The 20296-nt window shown below is 47.4% G+C and overlaps 1 protein-coding gene across 2 annotated transcripts in view; it reads right to left on the bottom strand.

Annotated features, from left to right (window-relative positions):
- Nucleotides 1-20296, bottom strand: part of AGA (aspartylglucosaminidase) — a 61077-nt gene that overhangs the window by 15237 nt on the left and 25544 nt on the right. For both annotated transcript variants that reach the window (XM_073577861.1, XM_073577852.1), the window contains 2 exons: nucleotides 19902-20009; nucleotides 11184-11317 (listed from right to left, as the gene is read on the bottom strand). In XM_073577861.1, coding sequence (XP_073433962.1) covers nucleotides 11184-11317; nucleotides 19902-20009 — 242 coding nt within the window. The remainder of the gene's footprint in view (nucleotides 1-11183; nucleotides 11318-19901; nucleotides 20010-20296) is intronic.

Here is a 20296-nt window from a genome sequence, read left to right on the forward strand (position 1 = left end):
TATTTGAGCATTATGAATAAAAAACTGTCAAAACTTTGTTAGAAAATTCAACCACTGCTATTTTAATGTATTGCCAAAAACGCATACAAAATACATTTTTCCACTTCCTGTTCATCTGATTATTGCAGGAATTGGATGACCATATCTCTTCCTGATTATGTGACCTCTTACAACCTAAGCTGCAAAGGATTTTCTCGCATTACAACAACTACGTTAGGAAAAACAACTTGTGGCTTACATGAGATGTCATGTTGTTATATACGTTACTTCCTCACCACACCATCTATCTTCGGAAGCGTTATCTTACCATTTCACCAAACGTGATCAGTATTCCACAGAATGAAGTTTGCAAATTATTTATTTATTTTTTCCACAGAATAACTTTTTATGTTTGCAGATGTTTTCTACCTACAGATGAAAGGCTATCCAGTGGTAGCCAAATTCTTCTCCTCATTGGCCAACCTCTATGTCTTGGTGGGAGAAGGGTCTGTATGCAACCATCAACCTTTATCTTGATTATATAAAGTGGTATGGTCATTACATAGACGATTTCCTCCTCATCTGACAGGGTGACAAAGATGTATTTTTTTTATTTTTGGATTTTTGAAACCCTAAAATTCTGAATCTTCGTTTTACAGCTGAATGTCAGGATCATACTGTTTCTTTCCTAGACATATCACATGAAGTTGTACATGATGGCTCTTAATACCACTCTATATAGAAAAACCAATAAGTGGCAATACCATCTTACACACGGAGCGTTGTCATCCCACACATACTGTCAATCATTTACCCATTGGTGAATATGTTTGAGCCAAGCCAAACGTGCCTGCACAGAAAATAGGGCATATGAACCAGAAGCAAAAAGATTACAGAGTTATACAACATGGTCAGAAAAATAAAACTTTACGTAGAGCTAAAAGCTTTGTAGACCACACAAGACAAGATAATCACACAAAAAAAACAAACATTTCCTCTAATCCCAATATGCAGATTAGGAAATTATAACCGAATGGATTTTTAGTCACCCTTTATTAGGATACATATGTAGGGAAGGTGACCTGACGGACGGACTTGTCAGTAAGTAGGAAGGAGGGTTTGCACATTTTAGGCAGATAGCAGTTATGACAGTGGGGAAACAGCTAGGAACGTGTAGGTGACGTGCAGTACCTGGGGTTGACCACAAGATGGCAGGGAGGAGTGCGAGTTCAGGACTTGACAACAGCTTAGGGCTTTAGAAACCGTTGGTCATGGGGGGCGGAGTTACAGGGTACCGGGAAAGTTATAAATTTGACAGGAGAGTTCCAGAAAGTTCCAGTCCCTGGGAGGTGCTTAAGAGACGAGGAGTCTGTGACAGTTTGTGTGCTGTGAGGAGAGCCAAACCAGGGGACTGAGGAGAGAGGAAGTCAGGGGGGTGGTCCTGACAGGGAGTACCGCAGTACAGACGAGGCCCCGGAGAGAAGCGTACCGTATTGAAGACGATTACTGACCAGTAAAAGTGCTGATGGTGAACGGGCCTAAGGCGGCCACAGAGACTGCGCTGACAGGATCGTCGCTAAGTGAAAAAGGGACGGTATGTGTAATTACGTCCCTGGTGGAAAAGTACGGTGTGTGAGTGTGTAATGGGGCCTGGACACGGAGGGCCATGAAGAGAATTGCGGTGTATCGTGAGGGCAGTCAGTCGGATGGCGGAAAATAAACTTGGACCTGTTGCACCTGGAATCTGCCTCCATCTTGTGTCTGTACGTCACTGCGCGGTATACAGAGGGACCACCCCCCAGTCCGGCCCACGACCCTACACTTGGCGTAGTCGGCAGGATCGCCGCCGCTAATACGATATCTTCTGCGGCAGGCCTGCCTCTGAGGAATGGAAAAGGATTTGGACTACCCGGTTTGGATTATAAACACCTGTGGATTACAAATTGCTAACCTGTGGATTACAAATTTGGAATGTTGTGGAGGATCTGTGGTGCTGGCAGAGGAACCCGGGCGGTACCAGGTTCTGTACAAGATGGCGGTGTTGCTCCAACGCAGGAGAGAGATCCGGGTGTTTGCAGTCGTCCCGGATGGACTGGGACCCCCTCCAACGTACCCCTGGGGGAAGCGATATGTACCAGGGGGCCCGACGCTCCCACATACTGGACCCAGGCTAGAGAGGCCTGCCATCGCCCCACCCAGAAGAGGGAGTGACGCGGAGGAAGAGATTGGCTGCGGCTGCTTGGCGCCATTTGATTGCTGCCCACCGGACGGGATGCAACGCTGTGGTTGTCGAGGCATCGGGCACCTGGAGTGGCGATGGCTTCAGGAGATCGCGCCTCGCTGGAAGACTTCTTCCTCAGAGTCACGGGCAGACATCCGGATCGCGGGTGGAGAAGCAGAGCAATTTCTGGTCCCGTGGAAGCGGCCGTCAACGTTGACAGCAGAGGCCCTCCCCACAGAACCGCTGAGCCTGGAGGCTGGCCCCGCCAGATGGCAGGGTGAAGGACGGAGACTGCAGGAGGAGCCGCGGGATGTTATGTCGGAGGCTGCCATGCAGGGGAAGGTGAGAAGTCCCCCGGCTCAGCCGGCGGCTCCCACCACTCGGCCGCAGGACATGGCCTCCTCCGTTCCTGAAAGTCTGGCCGCGGAGGGCCCTACGGTTTATGCTGAGCAAGGCCCCCGCTCCTGTCCCCGAACCACCCCGCCCGGTGGCGCCGGTGCGGAGTCTGTCCACAGAAGGCGCTGATGCGTTCCCCCTGCCAGCAGCGACCTCGTCCATGAAACCGGCCGCTGCTCCAACCCCGTTTGCAACTACGGGTGCGGCCTACCCCGCGGCTGCATCTGTGTCGTCACCAAAGTCGGCCGCGGCCTATTTGTCAGGCTCTGCGGCCTATTCAGAAGGAATTACGACTGCTCCTCCCCGCCGCCCGGCCCCAGCGGCTGCTGGGCCGCTGACATCTACGACCGCCTTAGCTCCGACACTCGACCCCAGCTGAGTCCCGCCCACCGGACTCCGGGGCCTACTCCGGACCCTCCGTTTGGGTCGTGGAGGTCATTAAGAAGAAAAAGGCTAGGGAGCAGGAAATTTGGAACCTGCTCCATGAGAGGGGAGAGGCTGGCATGGCGGCTGCACGATCCCTGGGACGGCTCGTATATACTAACTTGCAGAAAGGGTACGGGTTCATCCGAGACCTCGCAACCGGCCAGAAGGTGTATATAAACGTGACCTCCATCCGTCACGGCCGGGCCTTGCAAGAGGGGGACTTGGTGTCATACTATAAAGAATATTGTCCCCGTGGCTACTACGCGGTAGCCGTGCTCGCTGAACCTGAGGAACACGAGCCCCCATAGTAAGGACTTTAAGAACACTCCCTGCACCCCAGGAGCTCCACGGCTGTGGGGTCCCTTGTTACCGGCCACCAGGAGATGGCGTGGGCTGTCAGGAATTTGTTGTAACGTCATGCAGGTCATCGGGACAGTTTGCGGTAAAAAAAAAAAGAAATAAAAAAAATTTTTTTGTTTTGTTAAAATTGTTGAACTTGGTTTGCCTGACATGGCGGGGGTTTTTATAAAAAAAAAAAAAAAAGGGGAGTGACAATGTTAAAGGAAGGGGGAAAAAGCCTGTTTTTTTTTTCTTAACCAACAAAAAAAAAATGTAAGTAGCAAATGGGAAAAAAAAAAAAAAAAAAAAGGGGGTACTTGTGTCATATTATAAAGTTTGGTTTAATGTATAATACGCATTAGAAAATTGCAACAGGTCCGAGTATGAGGGGTCTGTAGGACCAAAGGAAATGTGTGACTAGAAGGAATGTGAGACCAAAGGGGTCTACGAGATAAGAGGGTCTGTGTGACCGGGACGCCGACCATGACTTGTTATTGAAGGAAAGGTAAAGAGATGGAAGATGCGAGACGGACAAAAGTCCCAAGTCAGGTCCCTAACACCACAGACATTCCCGAAGAAGGAAGCGGACGCTGACAATGATCTGGTAGGCGTAAGGCCTCGATCATGGCGTGCCAGATAGTGGAAGGTGACAGGAGGGGAGAGTAGGGGAAGGTACACGCCGTAGAGAGAATCCAGGTGTTCCTAGCCCAACTTGAAAGGAGTGGTCATGTGGCGTGCGCGCTGTCGAGTGGCGGTAGGCTGCTCGGAGCATGGTGCTCCCGGTTTGGTTCGGCCCCCCGCAGATGGTGGGTATGACCCAACCACCGGTCCGACAACAGAAAGTAGGAGAGGTTTCAGAACGACTAAGGCAGGGACGACGATTGTCGAGGATGACAATAGACAAAGGAAGGGGGAGTGTAGGGAAGGTGACCTGACGGACGGACTTGTCAGTAAGTAGGAAGTAGGGTTTGCACATTTTAGACAGATAGCAGTTATGACAGTGGGGAAACAGCTAGGAAAGTGTAGGTGACGTGCAGTACCTGGGGTTAACCACAAGATGGCAGGGAGGAGTTTGAGTTCAGGACTTGACAGCAGCTTAGGGCTTTAGAAACTGTTGGTCATGGGGGGCGGAGTTACAGGGAATCGGGAAAGTTATAAATTCGACAGGAGGGTTCCAGAAAGTTCCAGTCCCCGGGAGGTGCTCAAGAGACGAGGAGTCTGTGACAGTTTGTGTGCTGTGAGGAGAGCCAAACCAGGGGACTGAGGAGAGAGGAAGTCAGGGGGGTGGTCCTGACAGGGAGTACCGCAGTACAGACGAGGCCCCGGAGAGAAGCGTACCGTATTGAAGACGATTACTGACCAGTAAAAGTGCTGATGGTGAACGGGCCTAAGGCGGCCACAGTGACTGCGCTGACAAGATCGTCTCTAAGTGAAAAAAGGGACGGTACGTGTAATTACATCCCTGGTGGAAAAGTACGGTGTGTGAGTGTGTAACGGGGCCTGGATACGGAGGGCCGTGAAGAGAATTGCGGTGTATCGTGAGGGCCATCAGTCGGACGGCGGAAAATAAACTTGGACCTGTTGCTCCTGGAATCTGCCTCCATCTTGTGTCTGTACGTCACTGCGCGGTATACAGAGGGACCACCCCCCAGTCCGGCCAACAACCCTACACATATGTGGCATAAATACTTGAGAATGGCAGTGGTATCATGCTGTAGTACTCTTGCCATGTTGTATGATCAGGCCATGTTCCTGTACGGTCAGACACAGCCATTACACAGTACACAGCAGGGGCACATTTATAAGATTATCCAAGCACAGGAACATTTTTTTTAAAACACATCCAATTGTGGAACATATTATTCAAAGATTTATTGATTAAAATGTTAACCAAGATTGGAAATGCACACTACTAATGCGTGAAGCACACTGGATTTGTAATATGAAAATTCTTACACCAGCAAATTGTAATTTAAAAACAGATTTGATGTATTTAGATTGATGAATTATGCTGTAATGTTGGTTATTGTATACTAGATTAAGGCCCGATGCTATCGCATCGGGAGGATAGTGACACACCTCTTGCCATGTTAACCCCTCAACACACACCTCCTCAACACATACTCCTCTCACCTTTCACCATCTCCACTCACTCTTTCACTCCACATACGACCCTTTCTCTCACTCCGTCTCTCATACTCACGCCGTCATCGCCGCTGCTCCACGATCCCCGACATCATCTTCCGCCGGCGCCATCCTGGATCCAGACGTCGTCCACGCCGGCGACATGTTCTTGCGGCAACGACATCTTGAGTATCGCAAAATCCCGCGATACTCAAGATGGCGTCGCCGCAAGAACATGTCGCCGGCGTGGACGACGTCGGGATCCAAAATGGCGTCGGCAAAATCTCGCGAGATTTCGCAGACGCCATTTTGGATCCCGACGTCGTCCACGCCAGCGACATGTTCTTACGGCGACGCCATCTTGAGTATCGCGGGATTTTGCCGATCCAAGATGGCGTCGCTGCAAGAACATGTCGCCGGCGTGGACAACGTCTGGATCCAGGATGGCGCCGGCGGAAGAAGATGCCGGGGATCGTGAAGCAGCGGCGATGACTGCGTGAGTATGAGAGACGGAGTGAGAGAAAGGGTCATATGTGGAATGAAAGAGTGAGTGGAGATGGTGAAAGGTGAGAGGAGTGTGTGTTGAAGAGGAGTGGTGTGTTCAGGGTTAACATGGCAAGAGGTGTGCTGTGACGTCAGCAGTTACAACTGGACGGAACTTGTTACAAGCCGGAATCTGCTTAGCGCATTTATTATTATAGATGTTATATGAATGCCAATGTTGGTCACCACTCCCATTCTGTTAACAAGTATAAATATATTTGGCTACCAAATTATAACAAACTAAGATTTAGAACCCATAGGGTTTGAAACGTGTCACCTCCGTGTGATTTTTTTTTTTTAATTTGGTCTCCCATGACAGCACCACGAGAGAGAGGATCCGCCCTTCAGGGACAGGAAACCTACAGAACATAAAAGTGCGGCACCTCTCTCCCGCATCAGTTGGTTTCCTGTCCCTGACAGGTGAACCGCTTCAGACATACCTGTGGAAGAAGGTAGAAGACATGCCCAGGCCTGGCAGGTCTACTCAGGCAGCGGAGATCCCCTGCCTCAGCCTGTCCGGTGTTCTGGAAGCTCCACAGTGGGTCCAGAGGACTGCATGTGTGGGCAACAGCAGGAGAAGCAGCCTCCGCATAGGAGAGCGAGTTTGAAGGTGGTCCAGCGCCTGGGTGCAGGTAAGTATGCGGCTGCGGCGGTGTGCAGCCCCTGGGACTGTGTCTGGGCTCGCAGTGGTGATTCCTATGGCTGCTGACGTGCCCGGATGGTGTCCGGCGGCAGAATGCTGCGGGCGCGTTCTGTGGCATCCGGCGCACCCTGATGACATGGCTGGGGCATGACCTCGGAGATGTGGCCGGGCGGGACCTCGCTGATGCAGCCGTGGGCAGGCTCTGTGGATGTCAGTGGCGGGCCTCGGTGACACGACCGTTGGGATCACTGTAGTGCGGCTGGGTCGGGGCCCTATGCCGTGGCCGAGTGTCGCCGGGAGATATGGCGGCCACGGCGGTGAGTCTGGGGCGCAGTCCGGGGCTGCCTGGTCAGTGTGCCTGGTCCGGAACTTGCCGTTGGTGCCATGGGGTCTATTGCTGGGGCCGGGTACCGGGTCACCGCGCGTTGGCCAGGGACGCGGTCGTGGATGGGGAGGGCACAGCGAATCGTCTGCATAGGAAGCACCAGGCAGGCTACATGGAGGACCTGCTGGCCCCAGTCTGGGGCGGTACCAAAAGGGGAAGTGGCCAGAAGTATTTAAGGAGGCTATGGTGGGTGTCAGTTGCTTCTAGACCCATAATCCAAGTTGGACATGGAGTCACCAGTGCAGCAAGTGCAGCAGCAGTCACCTGTGCAGCCGCAACCTCACGTAAAAGTCACCCAGCGAGGTAGTCGCGCTGGTGACAGGAGGTTCAGTCAGAAGTTCCAGTAGACTGGATGAGTCTCCAGCCCCCAAGGATTATCCTTCAGCTGAGAGAGGTCCCATTCAGTTCCACGTCACTGGTAAGTGATCTTCGTGAAAGTTCGCTTGGTGATGTCGTTTTTCCCCTTATCGCTCCTTAATTTTGTTAGGGGAAGAAATGTACCTCTAAGGCCAAACACAAGGAGTGTGCGGTTTGCGGAGTCCCGCTACCAGATTACTATGAGAAAAAGCTGTGCTAGCCATGCATTCAGCAGATGGTGGCGGAGGAGACTCCAGACTTTGCATCCAGTTTAAGGGAGATGTTTAAAGCAGAGGTCAGGGGATCTGTAAGATCCCTTTCCCAAGAACTGGTCCATAAGGAAAGAAGAAGATCTCCGGTGTCAGAAACTGGTAATTACTCTGGGGAAATTATTGTATCAGATTCATCACCGTCATCTTCGGAGGCCCGGTCAGGCCGTTACTGCTTCTCACTCAACCAGGTGAACAGGCTAGTGAAGGCGGTCAATAATACGATGGGTATTGTAGAATTCCGGCCAGAGAGATCCATGCAGGACCTGATGTTTGGGGATCTGGATCAAAAAGTTTGCAGATCTTTTCCCCTGAAGAGGAAAGGTTCTCTGCCTCCAGCCTTCAAGAGGAGATACCTTTTCGAACAGTCGGTCTCGTCCTTATGGGATAAAGCCCCAAAGCTGGACGCAGCAGTTCCTAAGGCATCCAGGAAAGCCTCACTGCCGTTTGAGGATATGGGGAATTTAAAGGTCCCGTTGGATGGGAAGCAGAGGTCATCCTAAAGGACACCTGGAAGATGTCAGCGGGGTCCCTTAGGCCGGCGGTGGCTGCCACCCAACTTAAGGATAAGGCTTCCAGAGAGAGTATCCCATCTTCCCTTCTCATGATCCAGGGGACTGTGGCTTTTCTGTCTGACGCGTCAGCAGACTCGGATAGACTGGCAGCAAGAGCTGCAGCCCTTTCTAATGCTGCACACAGGGCCCTATAGCTGAAGTGTGGGCCGGGAGTCATCCAGGCCAGATCTAAGTTGTGCAGTAGCCCTTGTGAAGGAATACACCTGTTTGGGCCAGTGTTGGACAAGCTCTTGGAGAAAGTAGGGGACAGCAAGAAGTTCCCTAGCTTAGCGGGTCCTTCATATAGATGCTACTTCAGCAGGAGGTGGTCCAGTTGTAGAAGGTCATCTAAGGATGAATAAATGGGACAATGGCAAAAAGAAAGGTAGAGAATACATGTTTGGTTCCTCCCGGGACCGCAACGAGCTCAGGCAGGGGGAATGGGTGTTGAATCAGACTGTCTTCAACCAAATTGTGCAGATGTGGGGGGTCCCCGGACATAGATCTTTTCACCAACAGGGGGAACAGGAAAGTACATCAGTTTTGTTCTTTAAAGCATAGAGAAGATCCACATGCTGTGGATGCTCTCCTGATCCCATGGGACTTCAAGCTTGTATATGCCTTTCCCCCGATAGTCCTGATTCCTTTAGTTCTAAGGAAGATACTCTCAATCCTGAATATTTTTCTATCTACTGGCTAACACGGTACAAAGATATACATCTTTCCTGTAAGGAAGATACGGGAAGACAGGGCATGTGTGATTCTAATAGCTCCATTCTGGCCTAGGAGACCGTGGGTTCCCTGGCTAAGAAAGATGTCCTTCACCAACCCATGGGTTCTCCTGGAGCTCACAGATCTCTTCTCCTAAGGACCGATCTGCCATCCACGAGAGTCGCATGGAATTTGAAAGGGCTTTCTCGGAGCCTAGTAAATACTTTGCAAAAAAGTAGGAAGGCATCCACGACAAGAACATACACCAGAACCTAGAGTAAGTTCCTGTCAGTCTGGGGGGGGCTATTGGGAGAAAGGTTAAGATAAACCAGGTGGTGGAGTTCCTACAGTGGGGCTTAGAGATGGGTCTGGTCACGAGCACCCTTAAAGTTCAGGTGTCGGCAATTATTGGGTATACAAGTTTATCAGAGCAGTGGCTAGATCATTCTAGGCCCATCCTTAAGCAGAAGTTAGTACCGTTGGATTTGAATCTAGTGCTAACAGCGTTGCCGGAGGCTCCATTCGAATCTATTGAGGTGGCCCCAATAAGAATTCTCTCTCTGATGATGGCCCTTTTAGTTGCACTGACATCGGCCCGGAGAGTTAGTGACATGCAGGTCCTGTCTAGGCAGCCACCATATCCCAGGTTAGGGAAGATAGGGTTGTTTTAAAGCCGGAACCCTTTGATATGCCAAAAGTAGCTTCCAAATTCCAAAGACTGCAGGAAATAGTCCTTCCTTCCTTTTGCTCTAATCCTGCGAATCAAAAAGAAAGAAAGCTTAGAAAATGTCTAGTTATATTTTGGTAACTGACCCTCTGAAGAAGGAAAAATTTTTATTTGTCTCTTTTCAGGGAGTTAGGAAGGGGCTTAGAGTCTCCAAAGGAACCTTAGCTAGGTGGATTAGGGAGGCAATTTCTTTGGCCTACACAACAAGTGGCGTTGCAGTTCTGAAGTGCCTGAAGGCTCACTTCACACGAGCCGTGGCGACGTCCTGGGCTGAGAGATCGGAGGTGTCGATTGAGGACACACTGTAAGGTGGCTACTTGGTCTTCTCCATCCACGTTCTTCAAACATTATAGGCTGGATACTGGTGCCTCCTCCGATCTCGCATTTGGGAGAAGGGTGCTTGAGGCAGTAGTCCCTCCCTAAATTCTTTACATCTCTGTAATTCTCTCATGGTGCGGTCATGGGAGACCGAAAAAACGCTTAGCTACTTACCGGTAGCGGTGTTTTTCAGAGCCCATGACAGAACACATTCTCTCCTTTAATGTGTGGGTGAGTACTTTTCTGGCCTTTAAACTTAAGCATGTGTGGAAATTATATTCAGTTTAAATTGTTGTATATTTTGCTACTAACCTGGAAGGTCCTCTCATGCTCTGTAATCCAACTAATGCTGGAGAGAGGCGACACCCTATTATGTCTGGTCTGTAGGTTTCCCGACCCTGAAGGGCGGATCCCCTCTCTCGTAGTGCTGTCATGGACTCCAAAAAACACAGCTACCTGTAAGTAGCTAAGCATATTTACTCTCCCAATTTTTTCATCATGTTTTTAATATTTTTACAATTTTTTTTATCAAATACATGGAATTTCTGGATCTAAACTTTTTTCAGTCTTGATGTAATCAGACTAGGATGTCAGACAACTACAATGGAAAGGGATTACAGTGCGCTCACTGTTTAGGCCTCTTTCACACATCCGTCTGTCACCATCAGTCAAAAGCCGCCGTTTTGCTAAAAAAAAACGTATCCGCCATTTTTCTTCAAAATAACGGTCCGGTGACACCCATTTGTTTCAATCTGACAACGGATCAGTTTTCCGCCATTTTGGTGGATTTCGACTGAGCTAAAAAATGGATGTGTGAAACAGGCCTTACTGAGTGCTGACTATTCACACCCTAGACTCCTGGAAGCAAATGCATGTAACCACACTTCCAATTATGCTGCCACATATGTTTAAAACTGTATTTATTTGTAGACTACGACTATGGCTACAGGTACATACTTTTTTGTTCCCTTTAATATCGCACGCTGCCTCTGATGTAAATGTTATACTATCAGGTAATAGGAATTGTTCTCTGCCTGTAAGAACAGTGCTAATCAGAAGATTAATCCCGGTTCACTGACAGCAATATCACTTCTCCATGCTGTGCAACCAAACGCGTTGTGTTAGGATAAAGTATGCTATTTGTCTTTTTTTTTTTTTTTTTTTTTGACACATATGTAATTGTAAACTTACCATAACTTCCTGTCCTGTTGGCACAGATGATTGCCCCAAAAAAGACTGGAATGTGTTTCTGAATCCTAGAAATAGCCTTCTGACACGCAGTGGTGGGATCTGCTCCCATCCTCATGTTCTCCACAGCTTGATAACTGAGATGAATCAGTACATAATATCCATTAATGCGCTATAATTCAATATAATCAAACGCATAAAAAAATACAATCATGCTTCATGTATTTAATCACGTTTAGCACATTCACACATAAACCTTTAAAGGACAGTTTTATACGGAGATACATTATTAATAATATTAGAGATAAGCAATTAGGTTAGCGCTGCCTCAGTCCAGCTTCTTGTCTGTTCTTACTTGACCGCCAATCTTTACATCTGTGCTCAACATCCTAGGGGTCTCTGGCGCTGACCAAACCCCGCGACGTACACTATTACAATGTGTAAAGCCTACTGACTAAGCCTCACGTGATGTTATGGCGTCACAGCGCCCATTAAGTGCAAAAAGCCGAGGTTGCCGGGTGTAAAACCTGCTGCCACAGCGGACCGAACTGGAAAGTAGACCAGGGTAGCGTAAATCAAATTTCTCACATCTAAGGCTAGTTTCACACTAGCATTTTTCTGCGCTGCGTTTGGTGCGCACATCAAACGCTTGTAAACGCTTTTTTTTGTCGCATTATCGTGCGCGTTAAGGGAAAAAAACGCAGCGTTTGTATGCGTTTTCCATGCATATGCATTTTTTACACGCATGGTGTCACAATCACAGGAGGAAAATTCTAAAAAAAAAGTCTTGCGACAGACACCACCAATGGGACAGCAGTGGGCTTGTGTTATGGAAATTCTTTATATAGACCCAGTTTACAGCTGAATTCTTCACATTTCCTTGGATTTTCTCTTGACAACATGGATCTGCGCTGGAAGAGTTTTCACTTCAACTTGGATCTGGACATCAGGATAGCTCAGGCTTATGCAGTTGCTTGCCATCAACAAAGGGAGAGAGAGAGACAGTGAAGTCGGCAGTGGCGGCGTTTGTGGATACATCTGAATGTTGAACTCCAGGAGAGCCGTGGAGCGTACCACACCCTCTACAACGAGCTCCAAGCAAACCCGGATAAATTTACTGATTACACACGGATGTCCCAACAAAGCTTCATGTATTTGCTTGGTCGTGTCCAAGATGCCATCCTGAGACAGGACACACAGCTCCGTCTTGCGATTCCTCCCGAGGAACGGCTCCTGGTCACATTACGGTACGTAGTATTTCAAAAACAATGCCTGCCTAATTTTATTTGTTCTCTCTCATATACTATTCCTAAGCTGGCAGAATTATTGTTCTGCCATGTACTTAACCAAAGACTCCAGCATTATTTTTATGCCATGTAGTAAAGAAAAGGCTGCATATTTATTTTTATGCCTTTTTTTGTTTGTAATTTTATTTTTTGGTGTTGTAAAAATCCAGATACACAAATATTAATTTTTGTGGTTTCTCTGTTTCCCAGATTCCTGGCTACTGGAGAGAGCCTCTCTTCACTGCACTTCCAGTACCGGCTTGGAATATCCACCTTGTCGGGAATAGTTGTGGACATCTGCCGGACTATGTGGGACGTTCTCTGTCCCGAATTTCTGCCCTTCCCCACCGAGGAAAAGTGGATTGAAAATGCAGAAAGATTCTGGACAGTCTGCAATTTCCCCAACTGTTTGGGTGCGGTGAATGGGAAACACATCCGGATTATAAAACCAAAAAGAACTGGATCAGAGTACTATAATTACAAAAGTACTTCTCTACAGTACTCATGGCCATTTCTGATGCAGACTGTAAGTTTGTTGCAGTGGACATTGGTGCATTTGGGCATGGGAATGACTCCCAGGCTTTTAAGAACTCGGACATGGGGCGGAGGTTGTATGGCAACCAGTTCAATTTCCCCATTCCACGTCCTCTTCCCAACACCGAAGGTCCACCACAGCCCTTTGTAACAGTTGGGGATGAGGCATTCCAGATGTGCCAAAACCTCCTCAAACCCTACTTCAGCCGGGACTTGGACCACACCAAAAGAATTTTTAATTACAGGCTGATCAGGGCAAGAAGAACTGTAGAGTGTGCCTTTGGTATACTTGTCTCTAGATGGCGCATTCTCAGCACAGCCATTAATCTGAAACTGGAAACAGTGGATGAGGTGGTGAAGGCCTGTGTGGTTCTACACAATTTTGTCATGGTTAGAGAGCACCCAAACTTTGAACTTGATTATGCCGCTCCTAACCCCTTGCCTGAATTTAATCAGCACCCTCTCAGGTCATCCGTTGAAGTTGGCCAAATGAGGGACCAATTTGCGGCCTACTTCAACTCAAATCTAGGACGGGTGGCCTGGCAAGACCAAATCATGTAACAAAGTTTACTTTTGTGTGTATGTTAATAAAAAAACCTGTGTTGATACCTGTACTGAGTGCACTCTGTCTTTTTACACTTCAATATAATAATCAACTGGCCAGGTGTACGATTGAATTCATGATGCTGTGTTTTGTGCATCCTTCATTTAATAGTACTCAAGACCAGGTGACTATACATACACACAACTTGTATGATCTTTATTATCTTTATACTTTGAGTTCAGTGTGATGCGACGGTGGAGATAATACAGGTAATATTTGTGTCACCTGTCATGATGTTACAATTATTGATTTTGGAATGCAGGAGCATCCCTAACTATTTATGAGACCTGACGCTGTGACGATCCATATTAGTTCTATTAGGATCACTGTGGCCAGTTTAGAACTCAAGACAGTATACAGTCATGGCCAAAAGTATTGACACCCCTGCAATTCTGTCAGATAATACTCAGTTTCTTCCTGAAAATGATTGCAAACACAAATTCTTTGGTATTATTATCTTCATTTAATTTGTCTTAAATGAAAAAACACAAAAAGAATTGTCCTAAAGCCAAATTGGATATAATTCCACACCAAACATAACAAAGAGGGTGGACAAAAGTATTGGCACTGTTTGAAAAATCATGTGATGCTTCACTAATTTATGTAATTAACAGCACCTGTAACTTACCTGTGGCACCTAACAGGTGTTGGCAATAACTAAATCACACTTGCAGCCAGTTAACATGGATTAAAGTTGACTCAACCTCTGTCCTGTGTCCTTGTGTGTACCACATTGAGCATGGAGAAAAGAAAGAAGACCAAAGAACTGTCTGAGGACTTGAGAAACCAAAGTGTGAGGAAGCATGAGCAATTTCAAGGCTACAAGTCCATCTCTAAAGACCTGAATGTTCCTGTGTCTACCGTGCACAGTGTCATCAAGAAGTTTAAAGCCCATGGCACTGTGGCTAACCTCCCTAGATGTGGCCGGAAAAGAAAAATTGACAAGAGATTTCAACGCAAGATTGTGCGGATGTTGGATAAAGAACCTCCACTAACATCCAAACAAGTTCAAGCTGCCCTGCAGTCCGAGGGTACAACGGTGTCAACCCGTACAATCTGTCGGCGTCTGAATGAAAAGGGACTGTATGGTAGGAGACCAGGAAGACTCCACTTCTTACCCCGAGACACAAAAAAGCCAGGCTGGAGTTTGCCAAAACTTACCTGAAAAAGCCTAAAACATTTTGGAAGAATGTTCTCTGGTCAGATGAGACAAAAGTAGAGCTTTTAGGGCAAAAGCATCAACATAGAGTTTACAGGAGAAAAAAGAGGCATTCAAAGAAAAGTACACGGTCCCTACAGTCAAACATGGCGGAGGTTCCCTGATGTTTTGGGGTTGCTTTGCTGCCTCTGGCACTGGACTGCTTGACCGTGTGCATGGCATTATGAAGTCTGAAGACTACCAACAAATTTTGCAGCATAATGTAGGGCCCAGTGTGAGAAAGCTGGGTCTCCCTCAGAGGTCATGGGTCTTCCAGCAGGACAATGACCCAAAACACACTTCAAAAAGCACTAGAAAATGGTTTGAGAGAAAGCACTGGAGACATCTAAGGTGGCCAGCAATGAGTCCAGACCTGAATCCCATAGAACACCTGTGGAGAGATCTAAAAATGGCAGTTTGGAGAAGGCACCCTTCAAATATCAGGGACCTGGAGTAGTAATTTGCCAAAGAAGAATGGTCTAAAATTCCAGCAGAGCATTGTAAGAAACTCAATGATGGTTACCGGAAGCGGTTGGTCGCAGTTATTTTGGCTAAAGGTTGTGCAACCAAGTATTAGGCTGAGGGTGCCAATACTTTTGTCTGGCCCATTTTTGGAGTTTTGTGTGAAATGATCAATGTTTTGCTTTTTGCTTCATTCTCTTTTGTGTTTTTTTCATTTAAGACAAATTAAAAGAAGATAATAATACCAAAGAATTTGTGTTTGCAATCATTTTCAGGAAGAAACTGAATATTATCTGACAGAATTGCAGGGGTGTCAATACTTTTGGCCATGACTGTACATAATAAAGTTGATACAACTTCTACAATACCCAGGCCTGGTGTCATGCTGAAGTGAGGACGGCAAAATTAACGCATGCACACTTCAGACGCTTATCACACATTGTAAGGAGAATACACATAAGAGGTTAACTGCAGACTGAAGCGACGCTGCTGGTTACAACTCATGTGTATTCACCTGCCCAGGTGTGATCGTTATGATACAAGGCCAGGGTATTGTACATATGGCGGGTATTTTCCACATCATCTACTCAGTTTATCCACACACACTGAATAGAGGATGAGGTTGATTACAAGTTCTATCTATAATAACCTTGGATTGTATCACAAAAAGTTAAATGATGTTAAAACACACCATAGTGAAGTTACTGTTTTTGATACAAGCCAAGGTAACAATAGATAGGCCTTGCACTCAACACCATCCTCTATTCAGTCTGTGTTTTATTACCTGACTGAAGAGACTGATGTGGAAAAGTCATATAGATTTCTGGTTTTGACTACACATATCTCCAAGATTGACACGCGTAACATGCGTCATTAATGGAGCTATGTGTTGACAAAAAAGAAAAATGTAAGGCGCATTGTGTGTACGGCGCAGTGTGTGTTGGTGGCGAAAGACACATTAAACCAAACTTTTTTTGAACAAGAAAAATTGCACATTTATTTAAAAAAAAAAAAAAAAAGGTTATTTTTCTTTTGATGGACGTTTGGGGGAAGAGTGGGATACTTTTGGGTGTGGAGAGACGAGGAACGGTTGGAAATTGAGGAAGGGGTTCTAGGTGAAGGGGCTACTAAAGTAGTGGGGGAAGGGAGCACAGGCATGGAACTGGAGGCAGGTTGAGAAACGTTGGAAGGAGAGGGGGGACTGACTATCAAAGTCTTTTGTTTATTCTTCTTTGGGGCAGGAGTCACCTGCCTGTACCGACTACCACCTTGTGACCGCCTTACAGTTGTTGACCGCCTCCAGATGTTGGACCGTGTCTGTGAAGAATAAAATATGGAATGTGGGTCTCCCCTAGGCTGCTCGGTGGAGGCGCTGGTGGTGCTCCTTGCAGGAGAACATGTGGTGTCAGTGCTCATTGAAGGAGAAGTGCGCGGTGCTTCTGGTGGGAGAATAGGTGGTGGCGCTCCTATCAGGCGAAGCGGTGGCGGTGCTCTGTGATGAGGAGTGGTGGCGGTGCTCCGTGTAGGCGAAGCGGTGGCGGTGCTCCTCTGAAGAGGAGTGGTGGCGGTGCTCCGAGTAGATGAAGCGGAGGCGGTGCTCCTCTGATGAGGAGCGGTGGCGGCGCTCCTATGAGGAGATGTGGTGATGTGGTGGCGGTGCTCTTCTGAAGAGGGGTGGTGGTGGTGCTACGATGAGGAGAAGAGGTGACGGTGCTCCTCTGATGAGTGGTGTAGGTGCTCCTGGAATGATGAGGAGTTGTGGCTGTGCTCCCATGCTGATGCTGCGAAGTGGCGGTGCTCCGACCTGGAGATGATGGAGTCTCTGTGGTCCGAAAAGGAGAAGAGGTGGCCCAAGTAGATTTTGCGCTGGAGGTGTGCCAAGATATGGTAACGGTGGCAGTACTGGTGCTCCAGACAGGAGCAGCGCTTAACATGGTGGTGGCGGGGGTGAAGTGTCCAGCAGCACTCGGCATTGGTGTGGTGTAGTGGTGTCCGGCTTGGCTAGGAATGCAGGTGGCCGGGCAGTGGTATGCAGCAGAAATCGGTACAGTGGAGAAGCGAGTCAGTGGTGGCACAGGTGGGAATGACACCACTCACTGCTGCACGTACTGATTCTGCTGCATAGCCTGCAAGAAAGCAGTGTTGCAAGCGTGTAACACATTCAGCTGTTGCTCAGGACTAAGGTGATCCACCATGCCCCATTCAATTTTACTAAAGAAATGGTGCGCTGGTCTATTGAGGTCGGCCTCCAGCCGTTCAAGGCGCTGGTCGGAAGAGTGGATGAGGTGTTCCATGTGGTTAAAACCACGTTCCATTAGTAAAAAACCACTTTCCACTCTTTCGGACAGCGTCTTGAGGCTGGCATGAAAGGCTTCGCTCAAGTGCATGAACTTGGGCAAGACAGGCCTGTCCAAGGCCCTCTGCCGCTGGCGGGTATTGCCCGCATAATCAGTGGCAGAGACCTGGGACAGGGGAACACCTGATTGACCAGCTTCCTGGTCACCAGCTGTCTGTGTTGCTGACCTGCAACTTGCTTCCTGGCTGTCGGATGGCTGGGACGGGTCCGAGGTCGATCGATGAAGAACCGCTCCAGGGACAGGTTGCAGGGTGCTGCTCCAGGTGCTGTGGAAACAAAAGTAAAAAATTAGTATCATGCATTTACAAGAAGGATCATCTGTGGAAGATAAAACCACCGATTATGTTCAATGAAAACAAAAAAAAAAAATTATACTTACGCTCTGGTGGCAAGGACCGGTCATAGGAATTCCAAAGCGCGATGATATCGGTACTTGGTTCTGCTCCTTGCCGATGAGCCACTGCGAACCTGTCCCTCAGCACGAACATCAGTGTTGAAGCGGTCCTTCATCGAGCGCCAACGTGTGCGGACTTTGTTCACTGTTGAAAAAATAATAAAATAAACATTATAAAATGCACAGCTGGCAACATCTTGTATCATCACGCACACCTGATTTACCTTGTCAAACAGTCAATGCGGCATCCAAAAATGATTCAATACACAATGCATTGACTGTTGAACCTGAGGACACTTGTGTGTTCACTGCAAGAATATATCTTGCAGTAAGCACACAAATATCATCAGGTGCAAGAGATAAAGCATGAACAATACAACATTACAATTCACAATGCATTCCATCTTGATCCTGAGGACACTGTTATGGTCCCTGATAGAATCTATCAGGAAACAAAACAGTATCCTCAGGACAAAGACTCAATGCGGCATCACACAACAGGGAAATACTTACTAAACGACTTCTTTAAAGTTGCAGAGGTGCTGTCCCAGCCCTCCATCAATGCTGCGGCCACTTCATTCCAGAGCTGCCGGGTCACCACAATGTCCTTGTACTGCTGGTCACGGCTGTCCCACAACGGGACACACTCCTGGACAAGGATGATCAGTTGCTCGTTGTCAATGTACAGGTCTTCATCCCATTGTGGAACCTAGAAAAGAAATACATTAGAATCGTGGAAATTGTGGAGAATGGTATAGAGAAAAAAAAATATAGAACATGAAAAACAGGACATAAAAACAGGAATAGAAAACATAATTTAAAAGAAAAGTTAACTTTAAATAATGGATACTTACATTGCGTCTCCTCCCTGCCGGGACTTGTGTACGCTGCTCCGGCTCACTTGGCTGATCCGATGCGGAGGTCTGTAAAAGAACAGAAATAATTACCGATTTGGAGAGGCAGGTATACTTACACAAAGGCAGCAAAATACTCACCTCACACTCTGCTTCTGCCAATTCTTCCCTGGAAGGACTGTATTGGGAACCAGAAGACATGCTGGAAAAATAAAAAAAAAATATTAGTATATAATATATTTTAAAGGACAGGCTCACATAAATTGATTTTAGAATACTCACATTGTAGCTGCTGTGTTCTCCAAAGTAGTGGATTGTCTCTGGCTGGGTGGGTGTTGTCTTGTCTTCTTTTTGTGTTGCAGTCTGTCTGGAGAGTAATGATCGGGCACTACAGACCCCATCTTTTATCTACCCTCCTACAAAACAATGTTGCTTGTTTAGGGGGTGTATTAAACAAGTGTCTAGACATTGTTTACTCTGAAATCGCGCGTGCTCGCAAAGCGCTGACATGCGCACTTCACAGCGCACGTCAGCGACACCATAGCCTATAATATTTTTTTGCGCATTGCGTGCGCATGCAATTTTTTAGCGACGTTGGGCGGAACAAAAAAAACGCAACATGTAGCGTCCGGCACGTCTGGTCGCACACCTGGAAAATGCGCAGCGCATGCAAACGCTGAGGCCCGCGTGCAATCGCTGGACACTGCGCCTGCCATTTTAAAGATAGAGGACAATTCCGCGTGCGACCGATAGCGCACAATGGGCTGCGCAATAAAACGCAAGTGTGAAACCAGCCTAAGTAAGATATACTGGATGTGAATACTATAGTCATCAAAAATTAATCAAAAATAATAGTAAAAACTAACAAATTACATTTTACTTACATTCCTGTTAATTGGACCACCATGCAGTATGCTAGCACCATGTATTTTAAATGCATCTTGTCTCCACCTCAATCATTACAAGACTTCCTTATAAAACCTTTTTTTTATATTTTATCTCCCCAGAACATTACCATTCTCTTCCACATTACCTTGGTAGGAATCGCATCATGGTGTCCCCATCTCCAGTGGCTGCTGCTCCTCCAACTGAACTGTCTGCATAAGAGCCAGCTCCAATCATTGGCGAGTCACCCACCCGTCTAGAAATAAGATAAAGCTTTTATCACATGGGTATTTCATAGGTGTATGATTCTGGCAATGGTGCCCCTCCAAGTATAAAGAGAACCCGTTACATCCAGAAGCACTAGTTATCTCCACAAATAGTGGTAATATGCATGTGAATAGCATTTACATCCCGTATCACCGCTTTACTGGAGCAGCGGTTACAGGAGAGAGTATATTCTCCCTGTAGCCACTCACTTCCAATCATTTGGGCACTGCAAGGAACGATTGCAGTCCCTGCTCACTATACATTGAGCGCTTTGTA

The sequence above is a fragment of the Dendrobates tinctorius genome, unplaced genomic scaffold, assembly GCF_039654945.1.
Source record: "Dendrobates tinctorius isolate UK_male_01 unplaced genomic scaffold, ASM3965494v1 ptg000008l, whole genome shotgun sequence".
Taxonomy (NCBI): Eukaryota; Metazoa; Chordata; class Amphibia; order Anura; family Dendrobatidae; genus Dendrobates; species Dendrobates tinctorius.